General features: G+C 44.6%; 1 protein-coding gene across 1 annotated transcript in view; it reads left to right on the forward strand.

The window, feature by feature from the left end:
* LOC147712385 (tetraspanin-18-like) overlaps positions 1-20,534 on the forward strand; it is a 143,084-nt gene extending 122,550 nt beyond the window's left edge. The window contains exons 5-6 of the mRNA XM_086920327.1: positions 4,809-4,892; positions 20,330-20,534. Of these exons, the coding sequence (XP_086776453.1) occupies positions 4,809-4,892; positions 20,330-20,377 (132 nt within the window). The 3' untranslated portion in view covers positions 20,378-20,534. The remainder of the gene's footprint in view (positions 1-4,808; positions 4,893-20,329) is intronic.
* Positions 20,535-23,976: the final 3,442 nt, after the last annotated feature.

Here is a 23,976-nt window from a genome sequence, read left to right on the forward strand (position 1 = left end):
AGTTGAATACTCCCTTTAGGCAACGGGGTAGCGACGTTGAACGATAAAAGCTTACAGCATGATACCAAAAAATTAAGCACCGTAAACCTAATATTCAGCCAGTGCTGTATCATTAAAAGAGATTTATTATTGACATAGACTAAATGAACAGCTAGAATTATGAAAGTTACTGAAAACTGCTGAGACTTTGAAACTACCCCAGTATTTGATCGTATTTACTCACTAGTTGTTATAATTTCTTAGCCATTTTCCCTGTGACCAGTGTTACAATATGGGATTGCGCTTGGTTCTACATAAGGAACTTATATGTTTATACATGTTTTTTGATGCCCCAATTAGGAGGTAGCAACATTGCTAAGTCGGTCCCTCTGTTTCAATGGCTCTGTGTGCAAGACTGGACAACTGCTAAGTCTCCAGTCACAAAAGGTTACATTAGATTAGTGAAACCCAAACCCAATACTCACCAAGTGTAACTGTGGAACCTGCTGTCACACATCTCTTATTGTTTTCTTTTTACTTTTTCCTCACCCTCTTTTTTCATCTTCCCAGAAGTTGGGTAACCCGCCCATTTAGCAAAGCTCTAGTTTTAGGCAATACACGTCTTCCCAGAAGCTGTTTGCAGATGTGTATCCACATTATCTCTTCATCACCTGTTTGGGGAAGTCATTCATGCACACATCTGCTCTGTGTGTTACCATCTATATGAAATTCCTACAGGATCTGTGTTAACAGCATCCATTACTTTCAGGAGGCTTTAAAATTCATCATTAGACACAGTCAGAGTGCAACTATGGATGCTCGAAAAGCAGGCTTAAATATAAAAGGTTTTAATTAGAGAAGGTTTGTCACTTAGTGGTCCACCTTTCATTGCTGAGGTCATTCTCATTGCCCCAGGGATGGTATAATTATCTGGTCACGGAACTCGTTCCACTACCTTATAGTCCTTTTCAACTTTACGTTTTGATGACCAAGAAAGTGCCACCAAATGCCCAGGAGATGAAGGCTGTTCAGAGCATGACCTCTCTCTTGTGCCAGAAACTCAATTTCACCTTCACATGAGTGTTCACCCAAGAAGAGGCCACGTTTGGTTGACTCAGACACCAACGCAAAGACTGTTACCAAGGCATATAGTGGTAGCACTGGTGCCTGCTCTCACCCAACTATTTGGTGTGAGTCTACGCCTTGGTGTCTCTGTCCATTATGCCACTGACACCATTACTGGAGAATGAGGCTATGTATCCCCTAAGGGCAGCCCTGTTCTCCCCAAATAAAGTAGCATTCGTCATCAAGGTAAAGCCGTTAAATGGGTTTAGGAGATTTTTAAGCAGCCTAAAGCTGAAGACTGTGGTCTCGCACATAGATCAGGAGGCAAAGCGTAATTCAAGGGATCTTTTGGTCGGACAGGTGGACAACAGTGCCATTATAAAAAACAAAGGTTGTCCGTTTGGTGGATTCACACAAAATTAAGTTCAAATGGACAGTAAAAGGGACGAAGGTCGAAGAGCAAGGTTCATATAAATACCTTGGTATCACAATAGGGCAGGATACAACCTATAAGGAGCATAAACTTGTTACTAAAGCAAAAGCACAGTCACTAATCTTTGCTTACCAACAACTAAAAACTAAATTGGACTGCCCAAATAATAATCACCTTCTAAAAGTAATGTCAGCACAAAGCATGCCTACTTTGTCATACGGCTTAGTCACTTGGTGTGGTAAAGAGGTGGAGCTACTCAATGATCTCCAGACAAGGATCTATAAAGCCGTTTTTAATTTGCCAAAGTCAGCCTCTCCATCTCAAGTCCCGCTAGAATTCGGCCTTCTAAATCAAAAATTTCGGAGCATGTGCGGGTTCCTAAAGGTCTGCCACAAATTCCGATCTGCAGAACCAGATTCAATGGACAGACTATGTTGGGAGGAAATTAAGCCCCAGACGGGTCAAGAACCATCAAACTTATGGGGAAGTTACCTGAGAACCTGCCTGGCTGTCCTTGAAATACAAGCAGATTGGGAAAAAAGCCAAGAAAAAACATCTTTTAGTAAGGTGATAAACGACGCAGCAAAAAAGAAATCCTTTCTGGAGGACAAAATTATAACATCTAAACGTAGGCACGGGTGGACAATTATTTCTTCCTACAAAGTATTGAAACCTCAAGCTTACCTAACATCCCACTTTAGCTGGCACCTAAAAAGTCTTACATAAACTACAGGATGGGTCTGCACGTTTCGAAAGATCTACGGCCGTCTTGGAAACAACCCAAACAATTACCTCAGTGTCGCCTGTGCGGCTACCAAAATGAATCCCTAACTCACCTTTTTTGCGTTTGTCCAGCAGTTACGGCTTGGAGGAGATATTACCTAAGACCTATCTTTATTGAACTCCAAATTCGCACATGCAGGCAAGCCGTTATACGCTGGATGGACGGCTCTTCCATTATCCTGGCCTGCCGAGGAGTGAAATATCTGGCAGAAATTAAAAAACTATTACTCAAAGCAGATCAGGAGGGGATCAGAGAGGTCTGAGCAATAGGACATAGTCCTATTTGGAATAAGTTGTGCAATAAAAGGACTAAAAATTAGACCTCCTTAGGACTAAACTTTAACTGTAAATTAGACCTACTCAGAAATGCTGGACCAAATTTCATCTATTGTATTTTTTTTTTTTTATATTTTATGTGTTGGTAGAATCCCCTCATTGTAGTTGATAGGATATAGTATTAATGTAGCATGCTTTTAACTGTGGACGTAATGATATTCAACTGTTTTAGATATTTGTAATGATTTTAATTAATCATACAATAAACTTGAAACTTGAAACTTGAAACTTGAAAACAGTGCCATTATAATGTGCCAGGAGCTAGTTATCCATTATAAACAAGGTTTAATACAGCATGCTCGGTGATACTAGTTTCCATTCCCACTGCTCCTCCACTCCTCCTCCTCCTCCACTCCTCCCTCAACTACCCCTTTCCTCCTCCACTCCCTCTCTCTCCCTTCACCTCCACTCCGCCCTTCTCTCCATCTCCACTCCCTCCTATCTACCTTCACTCTCCCCTCTCCCTCCACCATCACTCCCACCTCCACTCCTCCTACCTCCCTCCACCCCCCTCCATCCCCACTCCCCCCTCTCCCCTCTCCCCCTCCACCTTCCTCTCTGCCCTCCCTCCACCTAACCCCCACCTTGCACCTCCACTCCCACCTCCCTCAACCTTCACTCTGACCTCCCTACCTCCACTCCCCCCTCTACCTCCACCACCACTCCCACCTCCACTCCACTTCCCTCCCTCCAACTCTACCACCTCTATCTCCACTCCCCCTCTCTCTCCCTCTACCCCCATCTCTGCCCTCCATCCCCTCCCTGCACCTCCACTCCCCACTCCCTCCACCTCCACTCCCACCTCCCTCCACCGCCACTACCCCCTCCCTGCACCTCTACTCGTGCCTCTCTGTACCGCTACTCCCCTCTCCGTCCACTCCCACTCCCACCCTCCACCTCTACCCCCTCCAACTCCACTCCCCTTTCCCTTCCGTTTCCCTCACCTCCACTCCCCACTCTCTCCCTCCAACCCCCTCTCTCCCTCCACCTCCACTCCCACTTCCGTCCACCTGCACTCCCCCCTTCCTCCACCTCTACTCTCACCCCTCTAAACCTCTGCTCCCCTCTCCCTCCGCTCCCACCCTCCACCTCTACCCCTCCACCTCCACTCCACTCCCCTTTCCCTTTCTCTTTCCTCCACCTCCACTCCCCCATCCACCACCGCCCCCACCTCCACCCCCCACCACCTCCACTCCCCCTCCCTCCCTGTACCTTTACTTCCACTTCCACTCCCACCTCCCTCTACCTTCTCTACCTCCACTCCTCTTTCCCTTCCCTGGACCCCCTCTCCTTCTCCACCTTGACTCCCACCAACACCTCCACTCCCCCTCCCTCCCTGCAACTTTACTCCCACCTCCACTCCTTCCTCCCTCCCTGCACCTCCTCTCCCCCGCCCTTCACTTCCACTCCCACCTCCCTCCACCTCCACTTTCCCATCTTCACTCCCCCTGACTCTCTCCACCTCCCTCCCTATCCCCCTCCCTCCACCTCCACTTCCCCCTCGCCCCATCCCCTCCCTCCCTGTCCCTCCACTCCCCCTCCTCCCACCCCCACCCTCGCTACACCTCCACTCCACCCATCCCCACTGCACCTCCACTCCCCCCTCCCCCCACTAACATGTTCCTTACATAAACAAAAAAACTAGAACACATTTTTGGTGTTAATTCTGGTTTTTATTAGGATACTTCAGTTGTATATAATGTTTTCTAGTTTATATATAAGGTGACAAATAGTTATAACACTTTTTTAATTATAACTTATAACTTTTAAACATGTTGCACAACATTCACAATGCTCTGCAACACATATTAAAAACGTTAACAAAGCCAATAGCTCTCTCTAAATACTTATAAGGCCCCAAAGGTGAGACCTATTGGCTAGGTCAATGCTTGTTTTCATAGTAAGAGGGTTAGCCATAGTCCTTTCATGTGCTGAGATGGCGGAAAAATATGCGTTTGTATTCTCATTGATGAATTCGAAAAACAAATCACAGTTCATGGAGTTAATTGAGATTAAGGATATTTTTGGATGCTGTTAATGAAGATTTTGATTCATTCTAATTTAGTTTATGTGTCTTAGATCAACCACGAATGAACTTGATAATAACAAAACAACCATCACCACTTGCCTTGCTCCATTGTGGATCTTTGTGCTCATGGTGAGCTGACAATATTACAAGGGCATGATTTCTGTGTTTTTCTACCATTTCCAGGGCTGTTTCCCAGCAATTGCCAAATCTTTACAGAAGTATGTCAACCTGACGGGAGCTGTGGGCCTGGGAGTGCTTGGGATTGAGGTAACTGCTGCAAAATGTGGCCCCTCGTGTGAAGTTGGAATTCTGTCTTGTCTCTGTCATGCTGCCTGCCTGCATGCCTCTGTGTTTGTCTTAGTGCCTGCCTGTCTGTCTATCTCCTTTTATGCTGGTCTATCTATATGCCTATCTGCCTGTCTGACTGCCTTATTGCTTGCCAGTTTGCCTGTCTTCCTGTATGAACGTAAGTCTGTGCTTTAGGCTGTCATCCTCCTTCTCTCTCTTCACTCCATCATTGTGGTTTGTCTTCTTTTCTGCCAGTTTTGACCTGCCTGGTTTGCTGCTTTGCCTCTAGTTACCTGCCTGCAATCATGCCTGCCTTTCAACTTGATTCTGTTTTGAGAGCGTTATCTCCCTTTGACCCTGTTCCAATAGGTACAACCCAGGACTTGTACTTCCAGGATCTGAACACAAGCAACCTAAGACCATTTTCACCCTGATTGGGGCTTGTCAGTTGGGTGCAGCTTGGTCCCAGTTACATCGTGAGCCCATGCCTGGACATTTCTGTTGCACTTAGGGCGTTGCACTGAAGTATACAAAAAAGTGAGGGATGGAATGCTGGAATTTATCTCACCAACTGCTACTTACTCAGGCCACATCCCACTGCATCATTATTTTTCACACCATGCCATCTCAGTTTTGACCCAGAAATACAATGAAAAAAATATATATATATTTTTAGGTCTTGCGCCTAGCGTTGCAGTGCACAGTATTACACGCGCAGCGAGAGACTTCTTGTAGGGGGTTTCAAAACTAACCTAGGAATCGCACACGCACGTGCATGTGTTTTTCCTTTTGGCCCACACAATTTTTAACAAGGACAGCAAACAATTGGCCAAAGGCGGGCGCATTGCGCCGCCATGGCCTATTGGTGTCAGTTATCCGCACCGCCGCCATGTGATCAGACACGGGCGCAATAATTGAAACCACATATCTCGCTGTGGCGCGCGCACCACTCAGGGGCTTGTCCAGGTTTACGAGGTTGCTCTTCCCAGGACGTTTATGTTCTCTCTGTTATTGCATTGAGTCAGGTGATATTGTAAAACCTAAGCTAAGGTAACAATATTACTGGCCTGGTGTTTAAATTGCTGTGCCTCAAATCTCCCTCTGTCTTCATTATGTTTTTCTGCACGGTCCGCTGCATTTCCCCGTTCAATGAAGGTGTGTATCTCTTATTTTGAAAACACAAGTTGCGCCCTCCGGTCCTGCCTTGCTGGCTCAGGTGGGTTTCACCTGAGATGCGACCCCTCCCCTTACATCTTAAACGGATGTTGTTACAGTAAATGTATTTGAGTGCACGTCACACTAATAAGCATCCTGGAGTTAAGAAGAATATGCATGTTTTTCCTTTGTAATGCTAGAAATCTCTGGTTCCCAGTGTTAGGTGAAACGAGCTTTGCATACTTTGTTTTTTTCAACTTTGTATTAGTGTATTTTTTATTTTTCCATTGCGTGAGCAATGCTCTAAGTACAGAAAAAAGCTTGAATTGGTGTTATTATCTGTATGAATGAATGAAATGTGATTTATAACCGCGCAACTTAGCCCAGTGGGCGTCAAGGCGCCTAGCTCAATATCTAGCTGAGTCAACAAGGTGCCGGGAACTTACTGGTAGGCTTTAATGAAACACCAAGTTTTAAGGGCTTTCCTAAAGAGATCCAATGAGGGCTGAGATTTGATCTCCAACGGAAGTGTGTTCCATAATTGGGGTGCCAAGATGGCGAATGCCCTACTCCCCGATCTGACCTTCTTAAAACGGGGGATTACCAGTTGGTTCAGCTCTAGAGAGCGAAGACATCTGCTAGGCACATAGCGGGTAAGCAGCGACCCAAGAGCATCAGAAGGGCCTGCCATGAGGGCACTGTAAGTGAGGCAAAGAAGTTTGAAAGAAACCCTAGAAGGAATAGGGAGCCAATGAAGGCTCTTCCTTGCCATAGTAGCAGATGACAGCCATGGAAGGGCCAACACAAATCGCGCAGCAGCATTCTGCACCACCTGCAAACGCTGCAGAAGGCACTTGTTGGCCCCAGCATAGAGTGAATTACAATAGTCAAGCCTGGAGCCAACAAGAGCGGTCACGATCTGCTTGCATGCCTGGGGGGAAAGGTAATGAAGGATTCTTTTAAGAGTCCTAATAACTCCCCAACAGGCGGCAACTGTCCTATTTACCTGGAGCTCCATAGAGAGCGAGGTGTCGAAGATGACGCCGAGATTCCTGGCAGATTGGACAGGAGTGGGGCAGGTGCCAAGAGATGAGGGCCACCATTCACCCGACCACACGTCCTGGTCCTTACCAAAGACCAGGACCTCTGTTTTGTCGCCATTCAACTTTAGGGAGTTAAGGATCATCCACTCTGCAACAAGCTGCATGCAAGACCTAAAGTTGGACGCGGATGTACTCACAGAGTGGGCCAGGGACACCATGATCTGAGTGTTGTCGGCGTACGACACCACCTCCATCCCCTGTGATCTTACTAATCTCGCGAGGGGGGCCACGTAGATATTAAACAGGGTTGGGCTCAAGGCCGACCCCTGTGGCACCCCACATTGCAACGATTTAGCAGGGGAGAGGAAATCTCTGAGCATCACTCGCTGTTCTCTCTGATGTAGGAAAGAGTTCAGGAGACTCAGAGCCTACCCTGTTACCCCTGCCTCCCTTAACCGAGATGTCAAAGTAGAGGGAGACAGGGTGTCAAACGCCGCCGTGAGGTCCAACAGCACTAGCACGGTAGTTTGGCCAAGATCTACTTTTCGGCGAATGTTATCTACCACCTTGGTAAGAGCAGACTCAGTGCTGTGGAATTTCCTAAAGCCATGTTGGGAGCCATCCAGAAAACGTGTGGTTTGCTAGTTTGTCTTGCACCCGCCACGGGGAAACCACAGATCCCTCCGTGTGACCGGTGTATAAGCAACCCTTTTGTGGACAGCTGGCCTTTTCAGTGTTGTATCCCTGTGTTTGAGCCTGACTGGCACAAATCCACGCTTGTTTGTGTTTTGAAACGTTACCATCTTCCACTCTTGTACATCTTCAAAACTTGACCTGATACAGACCCCAGCCTCACTTTATTCCCTTTGTTTATTGTCAGTGTGAGTGAGGTGTGTAGATGGCTGGAGGCAAATCTGGGCCGTGAGCATGGCGTCAGCAACCACAGCCCATTTCCCAATTAAATCTGTGCTCCTGTGACCTGCATTAATCCCCTGGAAAGGTCTTGAAGAGACATTCCCTTAACGAAGCGCATTATAAACAACACCGGAGAAGACGCTGACATACACCAACAAACATGGCTCTATGAATGTAAACATTTACATACTAATCAGTTTGGCTTGTTTCGGTCTGGCTTGACAGTGCATCTATAATGATTACCTAGTGTTGTTACCTATTGCTGCCAATTATTTAAAATAAACTGACTTGGGCTTTGCTTTGATCATAGATATATAGCTCTCTCATCTTATGCTATTGGCTGTTTGGTGTTTCATTCCACCTTGTAGGACTGTTTAAATTATAAAGCATGAGGTAATATTTTGCTTATCAGGAGTATGACAAATGGTCCCTCATCCAGTTCTCTGTTTGATGTATGTTTTGAGTATAGAAAGCAAAGATCGGTGCTTGCCTCAAAGGTCTACTTCATGGTGCTTTGGTGTTTGGCCTTGAGATTCATTGTCTGTTGGTGGTGATTATGTCTCCATATGGGTTCTACTGTAGTGTGGTTTATTACGTTTCTTCATTATTTTCAAATTACAAGTTTCCAAGCAGTAGCTCGATTTGGAGTGTACTGAGTTAGGAGGCATCTTAGAGTGACAACGTCGTATTACTTGTAATGTTTGTTATGTGGTAGTAAGTCATCATAGCTTTAGTCTTTTAACGTGACTGATGACGGACTGTGTTCTTTCATAGCATTGTATATGGCAATGCCTTTTATTTATACATGTTGGTTTTTTAAAACATAAACACAAGGCATTGTCATTTACAATACCAAAAGCTTAAACTCTCGCAAATGCAAGACCTATTGCATTGCTAATGCTTGTTAACCTTGCTCTGGTAGGAATAGTCCAGCCTGAACTGCAATACCAGGTCATCCATGAAACAGAACAAAAGTAACTTACGAGCAGTTTCACCCTGATCGGAACTCGTTAGTCAGTTGCATCTTTGTTCTAGTGGCACAGTGAGCAGGGAAACCCACATCTAGGCATACCCGTCATACTTAGAGCATTGTACTAAAGGGTAAACAAAAATGTCAGGTCATAAGCAGTGCATGAAGGGGGCACAAAATATGGTTAGTTTACTGAACCATAACCAATGAATTCTTGAGAGGGCACCTGCTGGGAGACAGTGCGTCCATGCTCCTTCCCTGCTTTTCTTAGTGAGTCATGCGAAGAGTTAACAAGAGTCACAAAAGCAGGTGAAGAGAAGGACTGCTGAGGTGGAGAGGATTCAATTCAATGCTACTAGACTGAAAAAAGAAGTTATGGACACCACAAACACACGTAACTCACTGTCCTTTTTTAAAAGCACCCTTCCGAGAGCCTAATGTGTGAATAGGCCATTTCGAGCATTTTGAAAACATTAAAGAAGATTCAGGTTCTTCTCAGGAATGTATATTTGATCTTGCCCACTCCGGCTCCTAGTTTAGCAGAACTTTCAGCCATCCATTAACATGTAAAACTTTCCCTTTGAAAACTTCACTCTCTTCCTGTAGGAGCTCTCTATATGTTGAAAAAAATTCATAGTTTTATAGTTTTATTGGATATTCATGTATTTGGATAAAATGTTCTCTGCAGTAAACAGGGAAATAGCCAGTCCAATTTCTCCTTCACACACGAAGAGAGGGGGGATCCAAACGAGAGGCAATTTTATGTGCATTGGCAGTCAAAAGAAAGACCACCATTATGGAAAGTGGCCGGCGGCGCAATGGGCATGTGCAACTGCTTTGCGTGCTCCTGGGGCATGTTTGTTTTACAGAAAGTGCCACAGATGCTTGTCTGTAATACAAATAGTGCTGGTGCACATAGAGCACCAGAGATCATTCTTTCATTTGCATGGGGACGTTGCCCAATGCAAATGAGGGAATCCCTCTGCCTCTGTGCCCGTGCCGTATTACAGATGCAAGTGAAGAGGCATATAAGATGTCAGAAGGCACACTGACAGTGCACCCCTTGATGGCAGCCTTCTGGAGGGAGAAAAGGGGGGTTCTATGGAACTCCCAGACATCCCCTGCAGGCGGAGGCAGTCATTCATTGCACTCGCCTGCAAGAGGATCTCTCTCCCCTCTTAAAAGTGCAGGTGGGTTGCCACCTGTTCAGTGAAACACGGAGTGGCTGTTTCAAAGGCATTCCGTTTTTTACTTGAATGCACTGCCCTGGGGGCAGCACCACTTCACGACTGCCCTGGGGGCAGTGCATTCAATGTTTTAAGGTGCACTGTGGCATCAATAGGGAAAGCGTGCCCTACGTGTAATAGGGCCCACTGGGCACAACAGGCATGTGCACCCGCTTTGCGTTACCCTGTGACATTTTGGTATTACAGAAAGGGTTGCAGATGTTTGTGTGGCCCTTCCTGTAAAACAGATAGTGCTGGCGCACTTTCCTTGTTGGCGCCCAGTGGACCTGTGCACAAACAGGTAAAATGCACCCTGTCTAATAGGCCTCATTGTTCATAGTGTCTGTTTAGAGATAAACTTTACAGAAAGCATGTGCTGGAATTTATGAAAATTGGTTCTGGCCAGAGGGACTGTCTGCCACTGCACATGCTACATTTACACATGCAAAAATGCTCTTAGTGGGAGAAACTTGGGGGCATATTAACAAGGATAAGCGATAATTATCGCTAAACACGCATAGCACGTTTTTAAATATCGCTGTCTATCGCTGTTTTACTTCGCCGTGTTAGCGGCATATTGGCAATGCTTAGCACTTAGGCGAAGTAAAACACAGGGACAGATGGTGATAATCAAGATTACTGAGGGAAATCTAGCGATAATGTCAGAGAAGCTTGCTAATAAGGGAGTGTGGATAAAAATACCTGAACGATCTACATTGGCTCAGGATTGAACACCGGATTAGCTTCAAAACCCTGAGCTACATGTTTAAGATCAAAACCAAAACGGCACCTACCTATCTACAAGCGTTAGCCACCCCTTACCTACCAACAAGAAACCTACGCTCCCAAACTGCAGCATATTTCGCTGTTCCCAGTTTTAGACTGCAAAGAACTGGCGGCAGATCCTTCTCTGTCAGAGGGCCAATTCTGTGGAACACACTCCCCCTACATATCCGGAAAGAGGAAAACCACGCTAGCTTCCGGAAATATGTAAAAACCTGGCTTTTCCAGAAACAACTGAGCTAAAATCTAACTCCGCTTATACCTTAGTCCAACCTAATGTCATAGGCGCCGGGAAACCCTTGTTGGGTAGCTGAGCGCCATAAAAAATGTAAAAAATAAAATTATAAAATAAATAAATAAGCTGTCAATCCACCTCCCATTGTGAAGATATCTAAGTAAAGTTGAAAGCAGGTGTTACAATCCGGCGATAACCGCGGTTAGCTTGGCTTTTCTTATCACTGGGGCCGCATTGCAAATAGTGTGATTTTGGGTTTGCATCGTCTATCATGCAGACATTGCGAGGAACGCCCACTTTGCATGTCATTAGCGATGGGAGACAACCTTTACAACGCAAATTTACAACGCACTACCATTACAACGAAACTTTTACAACGCAACATCCATTACAACGCATGCCATTGCAACGCAACCATTACAACGCTTGACACTACAACGCATACCACTACAACGCATGTCATTACAACGCAGTCATTACAACGCATACCATTACAACGCATACCATCACAACGCATAGTACCCTTACACTATCCAACACTTACCCTACTGTTGCACCCCCTGGAGTTAGAATAGTAATTTTTACCCCTACACTATCCAACACTTACCCTACTGTTGCAGCCCCTAGACTTAGAATAGTAATTTGTACCACTACACTATCCAACACTTACCCTACTGTTGCACCCCCCTGGAGTTAGAATAGTAATTTTTACCCCTACACTATCCAATACTTACCATACATGCAATGTAATGGTATGCGTTGTAATGGTATGTGTTGTAAAGGTAGCATGCGTTGTAATGGAATGCGTTGTAAAGGTAGTTTTTAAAAATTTGTTGTAATGGCATGCGTTGTAATGGAATGCGCTGTAATGGATGTTGTGTTGTAAAAAATAAGTTGTAAAGGTATGCGTTGTAAAAGTATGCGTTGTAACGTCATACATTCATTAGCGATAGTAATCGCTGACAATGCAAAGTGGAGTAAAAACGGCTGCCAACTCAAGGAAACACGCATTAGCATGTCTTTGATAATAATGAGATATTTTAATTGCCGCTTTTCGACTGAAAATGGCCGCTAAAGCAGCGATATTGGGCTTGATAATATGGCCCTTGTAATTCACAATAATTCCGGAACTACTGGAAAACTGCAGTTTACTAGTAGCATTCCTATAACCATTTCCGAATTTAAAAAAGTTAGACATTTACTCCATGCGCAGGATTTAGCCTAAATTAGTACATTTAGAAATATTTTGAGAACAGAGTCCATTGTAAACAGCTCAGGCCACATTACATGCTGTTCAAATGGGTTGTGCACAGTGAAATTGCAGCTCCTACCCCGAATGTACAAAACTTGTCTCCGCTAATAATATTATTATTATTCACCATTAGTTTGTTGGTACAAAAAAATCCTGAAATCGCAGTTTCCTCTTGAAGTCCATATGTTTATGTTTTCAGTTTATAAAACAGTTACTATTCTGGATGCAAAGCCCAATTTTTATGCCAAACGGAAACCTTTTTTATGGCTTTCATCACGTGTTAAGTTTGCATAAGGAGCCGTAAGTCAACATGAAAATTACAATTATTTGCCAAAAAGTATATTTTTTATCATTTAAGCATTTAGAGAGTCAGGCCTAAGCCAGTTACTGCAAGTTCTAGGCATTTATGCTGCTCAAATAATGCATGTATAGACTGTGTGCCGTATAGGGTGGTGTACAAAATGCGAAAGAGCTCCCATTACTGTTTGACACAAGCATTTGCGGACTACGGGGGCGCACATTTACTAATATTTCACACAATGCAGGGCAGCAAGCAAAGTTGCTGTGCTCCATTGGGTCAAAGGGAGAGAGCAGAAATGCTTCAAATTTACAAAGATATGGACTATTTCCGCTCTCCCCTTGCGCTGGCACACTGTGTGCTGCCTAGCGCCAACGCAGTCATCCATGTACCATTCTGCAAGGGTGCCTGTGTTACAGGCAGGATAGTTTTTGTGGAGTATCTGTGCTGCAGAATGTAGCACACATGGAAAGAAGAACAAATTACGAGGAGAAATAAAGATATTTCTCCTCCTTAAGCCTCACTGAGGAAGGCGTACCATTTTGACACATTCCCAGGTTTACTAGCTTTAGTAAGTCTGAGAATGTACCAAATTCCAGGAGTGGATGTATGGGAAAGCCCATGCTCCATAAATGGAGAACCTCCCATGTTAAAATGCAACGTAACGCAGCAAAAGCAGCTCAGTTGTATTACATTTCTTTGTAAAGCCAGGAAAGGTGGTGCAAATCGCTCCTCACATGGCTTTGTAAATGGTTATATGACTAAACAACTACCTACTAAATCACGAGTGTCTGAACCACGAAGGCTAAACAACGACCTATGCCAAACCACTAACTATTTATCCACGACTTACTGAACCACGAACTCCACGTTTAACCACTACACCCAACTCACTCAAAAGAATCCATCAATCGTAATGTCAGAATCCTCGGTAGAGTTCCCAGAGGCGCGCGCTGCCAAGCTGCTGCAACATTGCCAGGTGAAAGCAAGAAGTTTCTTTATTCACCAAAATCTGTGTAGGCAAACTCCGCAGCCTCTCGAGCACATACACTTAAAGAGGAAGAGCATTCTTCAAGCGCCGAGTAGCTAACTACTTCTTCTTCCACATGTCAGAAATATTGAAGCACATTAAAGCAGATTTATTTTTAAAAGAATTAAATACGCAGTCACTGTCTCTCTCGTGTCTCTACCATAAAGTTTTATTATTGGAAAGTAAATATTTGCTTAGAGAGACTAGGTTGGCTACGGAGTGAAACACTGGTCAACAGGAGCTTTTACGAACCACACCAAACAATTCATAAATGAAAAATAATCTGTGTCCTGTGATCGGTAATACTGTGAAAGTCATAAGTTTCCCTTAGGAGTTCATTTAATGCGTTAATGATCAAGAAGCAGATATGGATGAGGGAAGCGAAGCTTTCCTGAAATGTTTTTTGTTATAAATCCTTAGAAAGAAAATAAACAAGTATGGTCCATAAATCTGCTGAGTCATGGGAGAGAACTGCAGCACCACCTGTAAATTTCTGCTTACAAAGCAGCTGAACCTTGTGTGAGACATCGACTGCGACAAAACTTCTTTTAAAAATATTTGAAAATGAACGCAATACTGAATTTATTATAACGATCACTGAAATTAGATTAGATTTTTATTTATCTTTACTTTGTATTCAGGTCAGTCTCCCTCACCCGTCCATACTCCCTCACTCACATTTATTGTATTTCTTTATACAAATACATTCCCTAAAAATTAACATGTCCCCCCTAGCCCCTAGAAACGAACCCCTCTTACCTGTTCCTGTTTTCAAACTCCTCAGAACAACGAATTGCACAAACACTAGACTGTCTTAGCCTGAACCACGCACATGCGTGGTTCAGGCTAAGTCGTTGTTCGGCTTTCATGACTCCGGAACTTGTTGTTCTGGAGTCGTTGTTGAGGTTGTTTCCCTTAGTAAATATTACTTGTGTCTCCTTGTGCGACACAAAGACAATGCAAGGGCTTCATAAATTTGGGTGTACGTGTAATCCAGTTTGAGAGAGGAATTCCTTACTAATTTTTCCCTAAAATACATCATCAGTATGAGAAGTATTGTTTGTGAGGCCAGTATTTGTAAAATATAAAATACTCTAATTAGAAGAGGACCAGCAAACCCTGGGGTGACATATAAGAAATTGCTTTCTACAGAACCTAAACTTTATTAATGTATATTCACAAATAACTATTTATATTGCACACACTCATAAACTGAATTATCTCTTTAAATTATTATTACACACCTGTACTCATTTTACCATTCTCTGAAGAATTCATTTCTCTTTCCTCAGTGTCATTCATATGACTGAGCTATCAAACCAACTTCAAGTTTATATTGAGGTGTAGCCTTATTGTAAGGTGGTTGAGGGGGTGAAGCATACTCAAGCAGCAGCCACAGTCCTTGTCAGGGTGAAATGCAAGCAAACCCCAAATCAACCTGTGCTTTACCCTCTGTTAGCTTGGCATAAAATCAGTCAGGCTTAACTTAGAGGCAATTTGTAAAGTATTTATGCAGTACTTCAAACAGTAATAAAGTGAAAACACAAGAAAAATACAACACTAGTTTAGAAAAATAGAGTAGTAAATTGTAATAAATGTTTAGTCCCCAAAATGACAAAAATCCAATTAGCTCGAATGAGGCTGAACAGAATCTAAAGAACTGTCTGACGGACGTATTCCAATGGATGGAAAAAAAACATTTAAAATGTAACACCAATAAGATGGAGATTCTGCCCCTGGGGAAAAATGTTCATTTTTGCCCAAGCAAATGGTGGCCAGATGGCTCTCCTGTCCCACCTCAGGCAGTGGAATCAGCCAGAAACTTGGGAGTCATATTTGACTCCACACTTTCTTTTGACCAGCATGTGAGGAATATGGCAGGGTGATATGGCAGGGTGCTGTTTTGGCATCATTAAATCATTAAAGAAGTCCTTTGACTTCCTCCCGACAGACACAAGGAAGGCCGTGGCGGTAGCCTTAATACTCTCCCGGATAGACTATTGTAATGGCTTGATGTCCGGGGTAAAAAAGGCAGCATTAAAGAAACTCTAGAGCGTGCAACAAGCCGCTGCTAGACTGGTATTGAAAACACCGAGAAGAGCCTTGGCCTCGGCTGCTCTTAAGAACTTGCACTGGTTACCCGTGCACAAGAGGATCCTATTTAAAATTTTGGTGATGACATTTAGAGCTCTAAATCACACTGGGCCGAGGTATCTTGCTAGGAGATTCACTCACTATAATCCACCCAGAAAATTGAGGTCATCAGGGGGCAACCTAGTTGACATACCCAGACTCCACTACAAAACCAAGGGAGGAAAAACTCTGACTGTGTTGGCCTCCAAGGCTTGGAACGCAATGCCCAAGTATCTCAGACTTTTGGAGCAAGAGCCTGCATTCAGAAAGCAACTAAAAACCTGGATCTTCAGTCTACCAGAGCCCATCGTAATGGCTGCCCTATAGTTCCATCAATGTACTATATTGTTCTTCAGCGCCAGGATGCTCCTTCCGGAGCGACAGCAGCGCTCTACAAATACTAAATACAAAATACAAAATACAAAATACAAATACAAAATACAAATACAAATTCTTGGAGTCCTGGGTCCACCCAGGAAGGCTGTATTCAGCAGGGTAACTCACAGCAGTAGAACAGTCCTGGTGCAGCAACAGCCGGCCTTGGGTAGCAGAGCAACCTTTGGTCAGCAAGCAGGTCAGCAGAGTAAACCAGACAGTTGGGAATTCCTTCTTCCTTACAGAGTCCAAAGGTCCAGAAGTGATCTCAAGGGTTGAGTCTGAGTGGCCACTATTTATACCTGGTGCCCACTTTGAAGTGGGAGAAGCCTCTAGACTCCTCCCTCTACAGAAGTGTCTGGAATTTCCTTTTTCTGTGCCCTGGCCCCAGCTTGTCTGGGGCACAAAAGACTAGTCAGAGACCCTTTATGAGTGTGCTGAGGCATAGTCTTTGTATTTTGTGATCCGCAAATGTGGCAGGTGACATCTCCTCCACCTCATCCTGACAGAAATGGCCCATTCTGCCAACATCTGCTCCTATTTTGTCTCATCGTCTGAGAATGATACACAAAGACCAACTGCCCGCTACACCTAGTCAGGTGACCCAGGATACAGGCTGCAGGCACCAAATGGCTGGGACAAGAAAATGCCAACTTTCTAAAAATGCCATTTTCAGAATTGTGACTTAAAATACGACATAACCATTAAATAGGGTTTTAAATTACAATTATTTAGAGACCAAACTTACTTTCCTACCAGTTCCCAATTGAAAGTTATCAATTAAGTGTAATACGGTAACCAAATGTTATCCTATGTGAGAGGCAGGCCTTGCAGTAGTGGGAAATTAATTTGAGAGTTTTTCACTACCAGGACATCTAAAAGTTAAAAGTACATGTCCAATTGTTTAAATACACTGCACCCTGCCCTGTGGGCAGTTTAGAGCCTAACCTAGCAGTGACTTATATGGATTAAAAAGGAATGTTTAGGCCGAGCAAAAGGTTTATTTTGTCAAGTTGAAACAGCAGTTTAAAACTGCACGCAAAGGCTGCAATGGCTGGCCTGGGACATGTGTAAAGGACTAATTAAATGGGTGGCACAATCAATGCTGCAGGTCGACTGGTAACATTTAATTCACAGGCCATGGGTACAGGTAGTACCACTTGACTAGGCAGGAACGTACAGGTAAATTAAATGTGCCAATGGGGTGTAAGCCAATGTCACCATGTTTAAAGGTGAAAGCACAAGCACTTTAGCACTAGTTAACAGTGGCAAAGTGCACAGAGTCCTAAAAGCCAACAAAAACGTGTTCAGAAAACAAGAGGGTGAAGGCAAAACGTTTGGGGATGACCCTGCAGAAAGGGTCAAGTCTAAGACTCATTTTCAAAATGTTGCCAATAAAGTGCTGATTAATTACAGCACATTTCTCAACCAAATGTTGTACTGGAATAGGAGACTTAAATTTTTGATTGTTGTGGTATCAGAATGCAGCTTTGGACGAGGTTTCCAGACAAGTTGCATGTAGCTAATAAGCCACATGCCTATAGACCTTGCCATGTCTCATCTAACAAGCTTTTCTGAGTTCAATGCATGGGCACCAGTTAGAGGATGGAAGTTGTTTGCCATTCGGCACTAGAGGCACTTCCCATGCTACCCCCGGTCTTTACAAAGCAACAGAAAGTGAACAGGGCGCTATGTTGTTTCCATTCTTTACTCGTATCTTAGCTCCTCAGGCTATTAAGAGATCAAGGATAGAACAATGAGTCATCTTTATAACTGTCATTGGGGTCAAAGGATGTGTGCTGCTCCTTTCACTGCCCATGAAATAGATTTGTGCTTTAATGATGAACTATATAAGGACTAAAGAGCCCTTATTTGCGTTTTCTGCCTTGTCAGCAAAAAGTGCTCCCTCAAACATAATGAGAACTCATTTGACAAAAACCATTGGTTGGCGACCTCATCAGCATGCTTTTTTAAACGTTTAAAAACAAAACAAAACAAAACAAAATACCGAAGACAAGGGTTTTGTTTCAGGAAAAGAAAAAAAAATATCCTGGATGTGATAAGAGTTTTCTCCCAGAGAACATATATGTTATTTTCTAGCACCAGTAGGGCCAACGTGTCCAGGGTTGTGGTGCCAGGTAGATGAAAGCAGCATTGGAAGCTTCTGAAGCACTTTAACCAGTGGTCCTGTGGTGGCTGCACCATTAACAAGGAGGTTACAATGACTTAACCAGCTGAGGTACTTCTGTCAGAAACCAAGCAGATTCCTAACTTCTAAATGAGGTGTGAAAACAGTGGGGCATACTTACAAGGAAGTGGCAGAGCGCTGCGTTAGCGTCCTTGGCTTAATGCAGTGCTCCACCACTTCTGAAACGCAGGGCTGCACTGTATTTACAAGAATACGGTGCAGCCTTGCGTTTCACCATTTGCTGGTGCTAATTTAGTTGCCTAGCACCAATGCAGGCACCCTGGTACTACAGTGCAAGGGTGCCTGCGTTGAGGGGAATGATTCTTTTTATTCAGGAAGGTGTCCCTTCCTGCACACAAACCATCTGAAATGGAATTTTGAAACACACACATAGAAGTTCCAAAATATATTTTTTTGTAATGATTGTTTATGTTCAGGAAGGGACACCTTCCTGCACTTGAACAATAAATGGTGTTTGCTGGTTCTATTTGTGCTGCACAATGCAGCACACATGGAAACAGCAAAATCGATGCGCCAAGGTAAGACCAGGTATTCCCTTGTCTTAATTTTGGCACTGCCCCATATTTACTCCACCCATGTAAATATGGGGCAGCGTCAAAATCAATTGGTGTTGCGGTGGAACGCCCATCACAAAACCCATTGCTCGCTCCTTTCACGGTAAGTATAGCGTGAAAGGGTATCTTATTTACCAGGTGGCGTAAAGCCACGTTAAGTGGCTTAATACTGCCTTGTGAATAAGCTGAAGCCCCTATCGTCACCACAATGTCAGAAAAAGTGACGTTGTGTTGGCAATAGGGGCTTGTAAATATGCCCCAGTAAGTCAGGTGGGAGAGGTATCTGCCTATGTTTGTCAACTTCTCCATTTCCACCCAACTCTAAATGAACCCGTCGGTCAAATAGCAGTAAAAAAATTAAGCTGTTTTAGAGTGTCCTCACAAATATATTACATGAAGCGTGAGTCTCATTCTGATGCGATCCAGCAGGTTCTGTGGATCAGGTGTGGCTGGTCCATTTGGGCGGAGGGGCCACGCCCCTTCACCTTTTGCCCCATAGGAACAGTATTTGTCAGGCTGAACAAAGGTCAGCCTGGCAGACACCGTTCACTTTTAGTTCAAGCGGCCAGGAGCCAGACATACACATTTAATGCTGGCTCCTGGCTGCCTGAATTCAACATTGCTGGGCTCACAACTCCGGTGGGCGTGACGTTCTCAGCTCAGCTAATGTTGGTGAGGCCCTCCCCTCAGTGACGAGGGGTAGCGTCACTGATTGCCTCGCATCTTGGCGCTTCAGTTTTAAGCCCTGAAGCGCCCACGTTGGAGTCACAATCAGTGACACTTCATCACAGAGTGGGGTGTGGGCAGTAGTCTCACTGACCCATACCACTCTGTGATAACGTTGAGACTACTGTCTTCCCTCATTGGCTGAGCTTAGGTCCCAAGCCTTCGAGAACCGCTGAGGAAGCGCAGAGCTGGCGGAAGGTGTGTGTTTTGTTTTCTTTTTAAATTGTTTGGTGCACGCGTACGTGCATGTCTGAATGTTTGGGAGTTTTGTGAATTAATGTGTTTGTGTGTGTGTGCTCACATGTGTGAATGCATGGTTGTGAGTGTTGAGTGTTATGTGTATGTGTGCATGTGTGTGTGTTTTTTTCCCGCTCACCTCCTCCCTCCAAAACTTGCCGACCGCCACTGCTGTGGATACTCTTTAATCGATTACTTTGCCTAAACGGAATATTCACCCATTCAGCCTACAATTTCTCGCTTTCTTAACCAGTTTTCCTATTTTTTATTTGCAGATGTTTGCCATGTTTTTCGCCCTGTGCCTCTACTACAATTTTGACTAGCACAGTCAACATGCTCATGCCAAGCCTGCCTTCGTCCCTGCTGCAGTTGTCCCTTTGCAGTCCACCGTGCGAGCCTCACAACTTGGAGCTTGCTTGCTGGATGACGCATGTTCAACAATACTGCATCATGCTTGGAGAAGACACTATTGAGCCCTTATGGTGGATGGGAACTCTTTGACATTCTTACTAATGAGATGTAAATGTTTATTCAGAGTTTTTAGAATGCAATAAAATGTTTTTTGGAAGATATCACTTGTCGCTTTCTGGCAGTATGTGTGGAGGCTGGCAAGAAGTTGTCTGTTAGAATCTGGCAAGGTTAACCCTACTTTTTGCCTGGTGTTTTGCTCCAGTATATCTGCTTTCTCTATAAAATGGACTCCATGTACTTTAGGAACAAACCAGATTGGTTACTGGGTCACCCTTGTGAGCCCCTGTATATGGTAGTCTAGGTACCCAGGGCATAGGTGCACCCTAGGCCTACCAGGGGCTGCTACCCCTTGTTAGCCTTCCAAACTGACACTACAGGTCTGTTCTTACAGCCTGGGTAAGGTGGTGTAATCACCCCTTACTTAGATATAGTATACCTATATCTATATATACATATAGACACATATTAACCTTATAAGTCACTCTTTTGGCAGGCCTTGACAATCCTGGAGGCAGAGTGCTTGGTTTTGTGTGAGAGGGTGCCCTAGCATGAGCTGAGCCCCTCTGCAGCTTTTGGAACCATCTCCTTTTAGCTGTTCTATGATATAGCCATACCAGTAACTCTTAAGTGCATTATAATCCTCTCGGTTAATGCTAACTTTGGTTTGGCTTTATCAAAACATGTCGTGTAAGGTGACAAACACTTTGAAATACTACCCCCCGCCAATTCTGGCGGCGGGGGTAGCATTCCACACTTCTAGAGGGAGAAGACATGTAGTTACTGTTAAACCTGGTTAAAGTTAAACAGAGCCCCAGCATCACAAAATGGATGCTGCTGCCACAGACACGAGTTTGCCCTCCTGCTGCTGGACAAAACTCCGACAGGGGAGGCCTGGACAATAGGTTTCCTGTCCAGGGAGGTGCTGGCACCTCCCCAAACAGGCTTTAGTATATTGGGGCAGGGAGGGCTGCATTCAGTGAATGCTTTCCAGACACTTCCTGGGGCACACAAGGTGCTCCATGCATTTCCTAGTTCAAACCGGTTGCTGGGGCATTCAGTCCCAGCTCTGGCATGAAACTGGACAAAGGGGGAGTGGTGTAACCACCCCCTCCCCAGGTCCACCCATAGGAGCGACCTTAGAGTTAGTCCAACCTCTAAACTTACTATAAGTATAGAACCCCAGTCCCTAGGACTTTAGATTACCCTGGACGAAACTCTGCAACATATATATATCTTGGACCTTCATCATTCCATATTGACTGGAAGACGGAAGAAATCTCCCTTGTGGTCAAGGAGTGACCACCCTGTTTAAACAGGCACCAACTGCATCATTGCCGGTCTGCATTTTTGAGGCTCCCGACGGATCCCGAAGAATCTGCAACACAGGACATAGACTTCCAGACATCTCTGATGCTAATCTGCACTCCCAGCAAAGCTGAGACCTGTGGCAAACACGAGAGACTTGGGACCGAAACTCCTGGACATCCTGCATTTCTGCTACTGCACCAACTTCCCGAGGCATCCCGAAATTGTGCATTGGGGTGCTTGAAGCCCCAGCACCGAGCACCTTTTGCACTGAAGCTCAGATGTCCACACGCTACGCGTGTCCCGGGGGCCCACTTTGTGCATTTCAGCTTGATGCGTCTTTGCAGTTCCTAGTCCATTGGCTAGTGAGCCCCCAAGAAGACCAATTCTTGAGTTACTTTGCTTTTCTGATTGCTCCAGGCTTGTTCCAACTTCTCCCCAAAAGAGAAGTTCCTCAGACTTTGCTGGTCTGCACCCAAGCCCATCATGGCATCTTGCATGGATTGCGTTTGCCAAGGTTTGTTGGGTCCAATATAGACACCGATACCACAGTCAACTAGATCCTTTGTGAAACAGCACGAATCCAGCTCCTGGTTGTTGTCGACACCTCCTGGTCCACGTGGCTGAAAAGACAGGCTTCACCTTTTTACCTGAAATCACCCAATATCTGGTGGCATCTTCCTATCGCCATCCTGGTCACTGGCTAGTGGCCCAGACTCTGTCTCCTCTGCTTTTAGGTTCTCCATATCTCCGATCCACTCTTGGATCCACCCGGACACTTTTCCTCTAGTCGCCTGCAGCACTTCTTCGGGGCTCTCCATTGGAATCGACGACGAAACCCGACACCAAAAGCCACCTGTGCACGTGGCTTCCCTGGGTGAGGTAACACGAGTACTCCGGTGCTCCGGTGGGTCTCGAATCTCCAAGTGCCCTAGTGTAAAAGGGTTCCATCGTAGTTCACCTAGAAGTACCCTTAAACTGTAACTTTGTAACTTGTTTGTTTCCATAGAAAGTCAATGGTAACCCTCGTCTGTGTTTAGACACTGCACGCGTCTCTTGTGGCCCTACTACATCCTAACCTTTGGTGGTTCTAGGCAACCCCAGTGATTCCACAGGTCCTAGGCCTGCTTTCTAACTCTCACGTGGTTCTTATACCACTATTTTAGTATATGGTTTGTGAGGCCCCTAGGGCATAACGTATACTGTGCAACTTATCGTATGCTAATTAAGTTCCTTGTATTGTACTTTTACCTCTGACCTCATAAAGAGTGCAGAGGGGTTGTGTTTAGAATAAATACATATATATTTGATATATACCTTGTGTGGTGTGCTTTCATTTGGTACTCAAGAGAATATAAATGGTAAAACAACTAGCTTTACTCATCTCCAAGTCTTAGCCTGAAAGCTGCTCTCCACAGCTACCACTGGGATAGCTTTCTATAAGATTGACTTTATAACCTACCATCAATAAGGGTCGATTGGACTGGTGCAAGGTGCCCACTAGAATAGTGGACATCATATACCAGGCCAACTTCTCACAGAGTATGCACCCCAAATCCTTCGGTTCCACCTACTTGATGCTGGCAGTCTCACTGCCATGGCCAGCTCGTGGAAAAGTCATCGAATAATATGGACGGCGGTAAAACTCCCCTGTACCGCCCTATGGCAGCTTCTTTTTCCCGACTGCAACCACAGTGTTTCTGCTGTGTGTTGGCGGTGTTGGTAGTTCAGTCACAGTCTTTCCAAATGCAATCCGCCCATCTCATAAAACCACAAAGCTTGTGGTGTTCGTACCATGGGTTACAGCAGTTCACAGACTGTCAAACTCATAATAAGGCCCTTTGGCAAGAATGGTTTAGAGGTAGAGCGACAGTGTGGGCGGACAATGAAGGCACACATAATTCAGTGTATTTATGAGATCTAAGATCATCTGGCATGCTGACACATTTGGCACAATAAGAAATATACCTTCTTATAGTATTTAGAAAACATATCTTAGCCCGATTCACTAGCATTTCTTTCGTAAGTGTAACTTACTCTTGTAAAAATGCCAGAAGTCAGTGTTCTTCACCAGCATCCAATTCAAAATGCCCGTTCAAACTGCCAGAAATGTCCAAAGTGTGCATGTTTAATGGCAAAAACATCT

The sequence above is a fragment of the Lissotriton vulgaris genome, chromosome 5 (assembly GCF_964263255.1).
Source record: "Lissotriton vulgaris chromosome 5, aLisVul1.2, whole genome shotgun sequence".
NCBI classification, from domain to species: Eukaryota; Metazoa; Chordata; class Amphibia; order Caudata; family Salamandridae; genus Lissotriton; species Lissotriton vulgaris.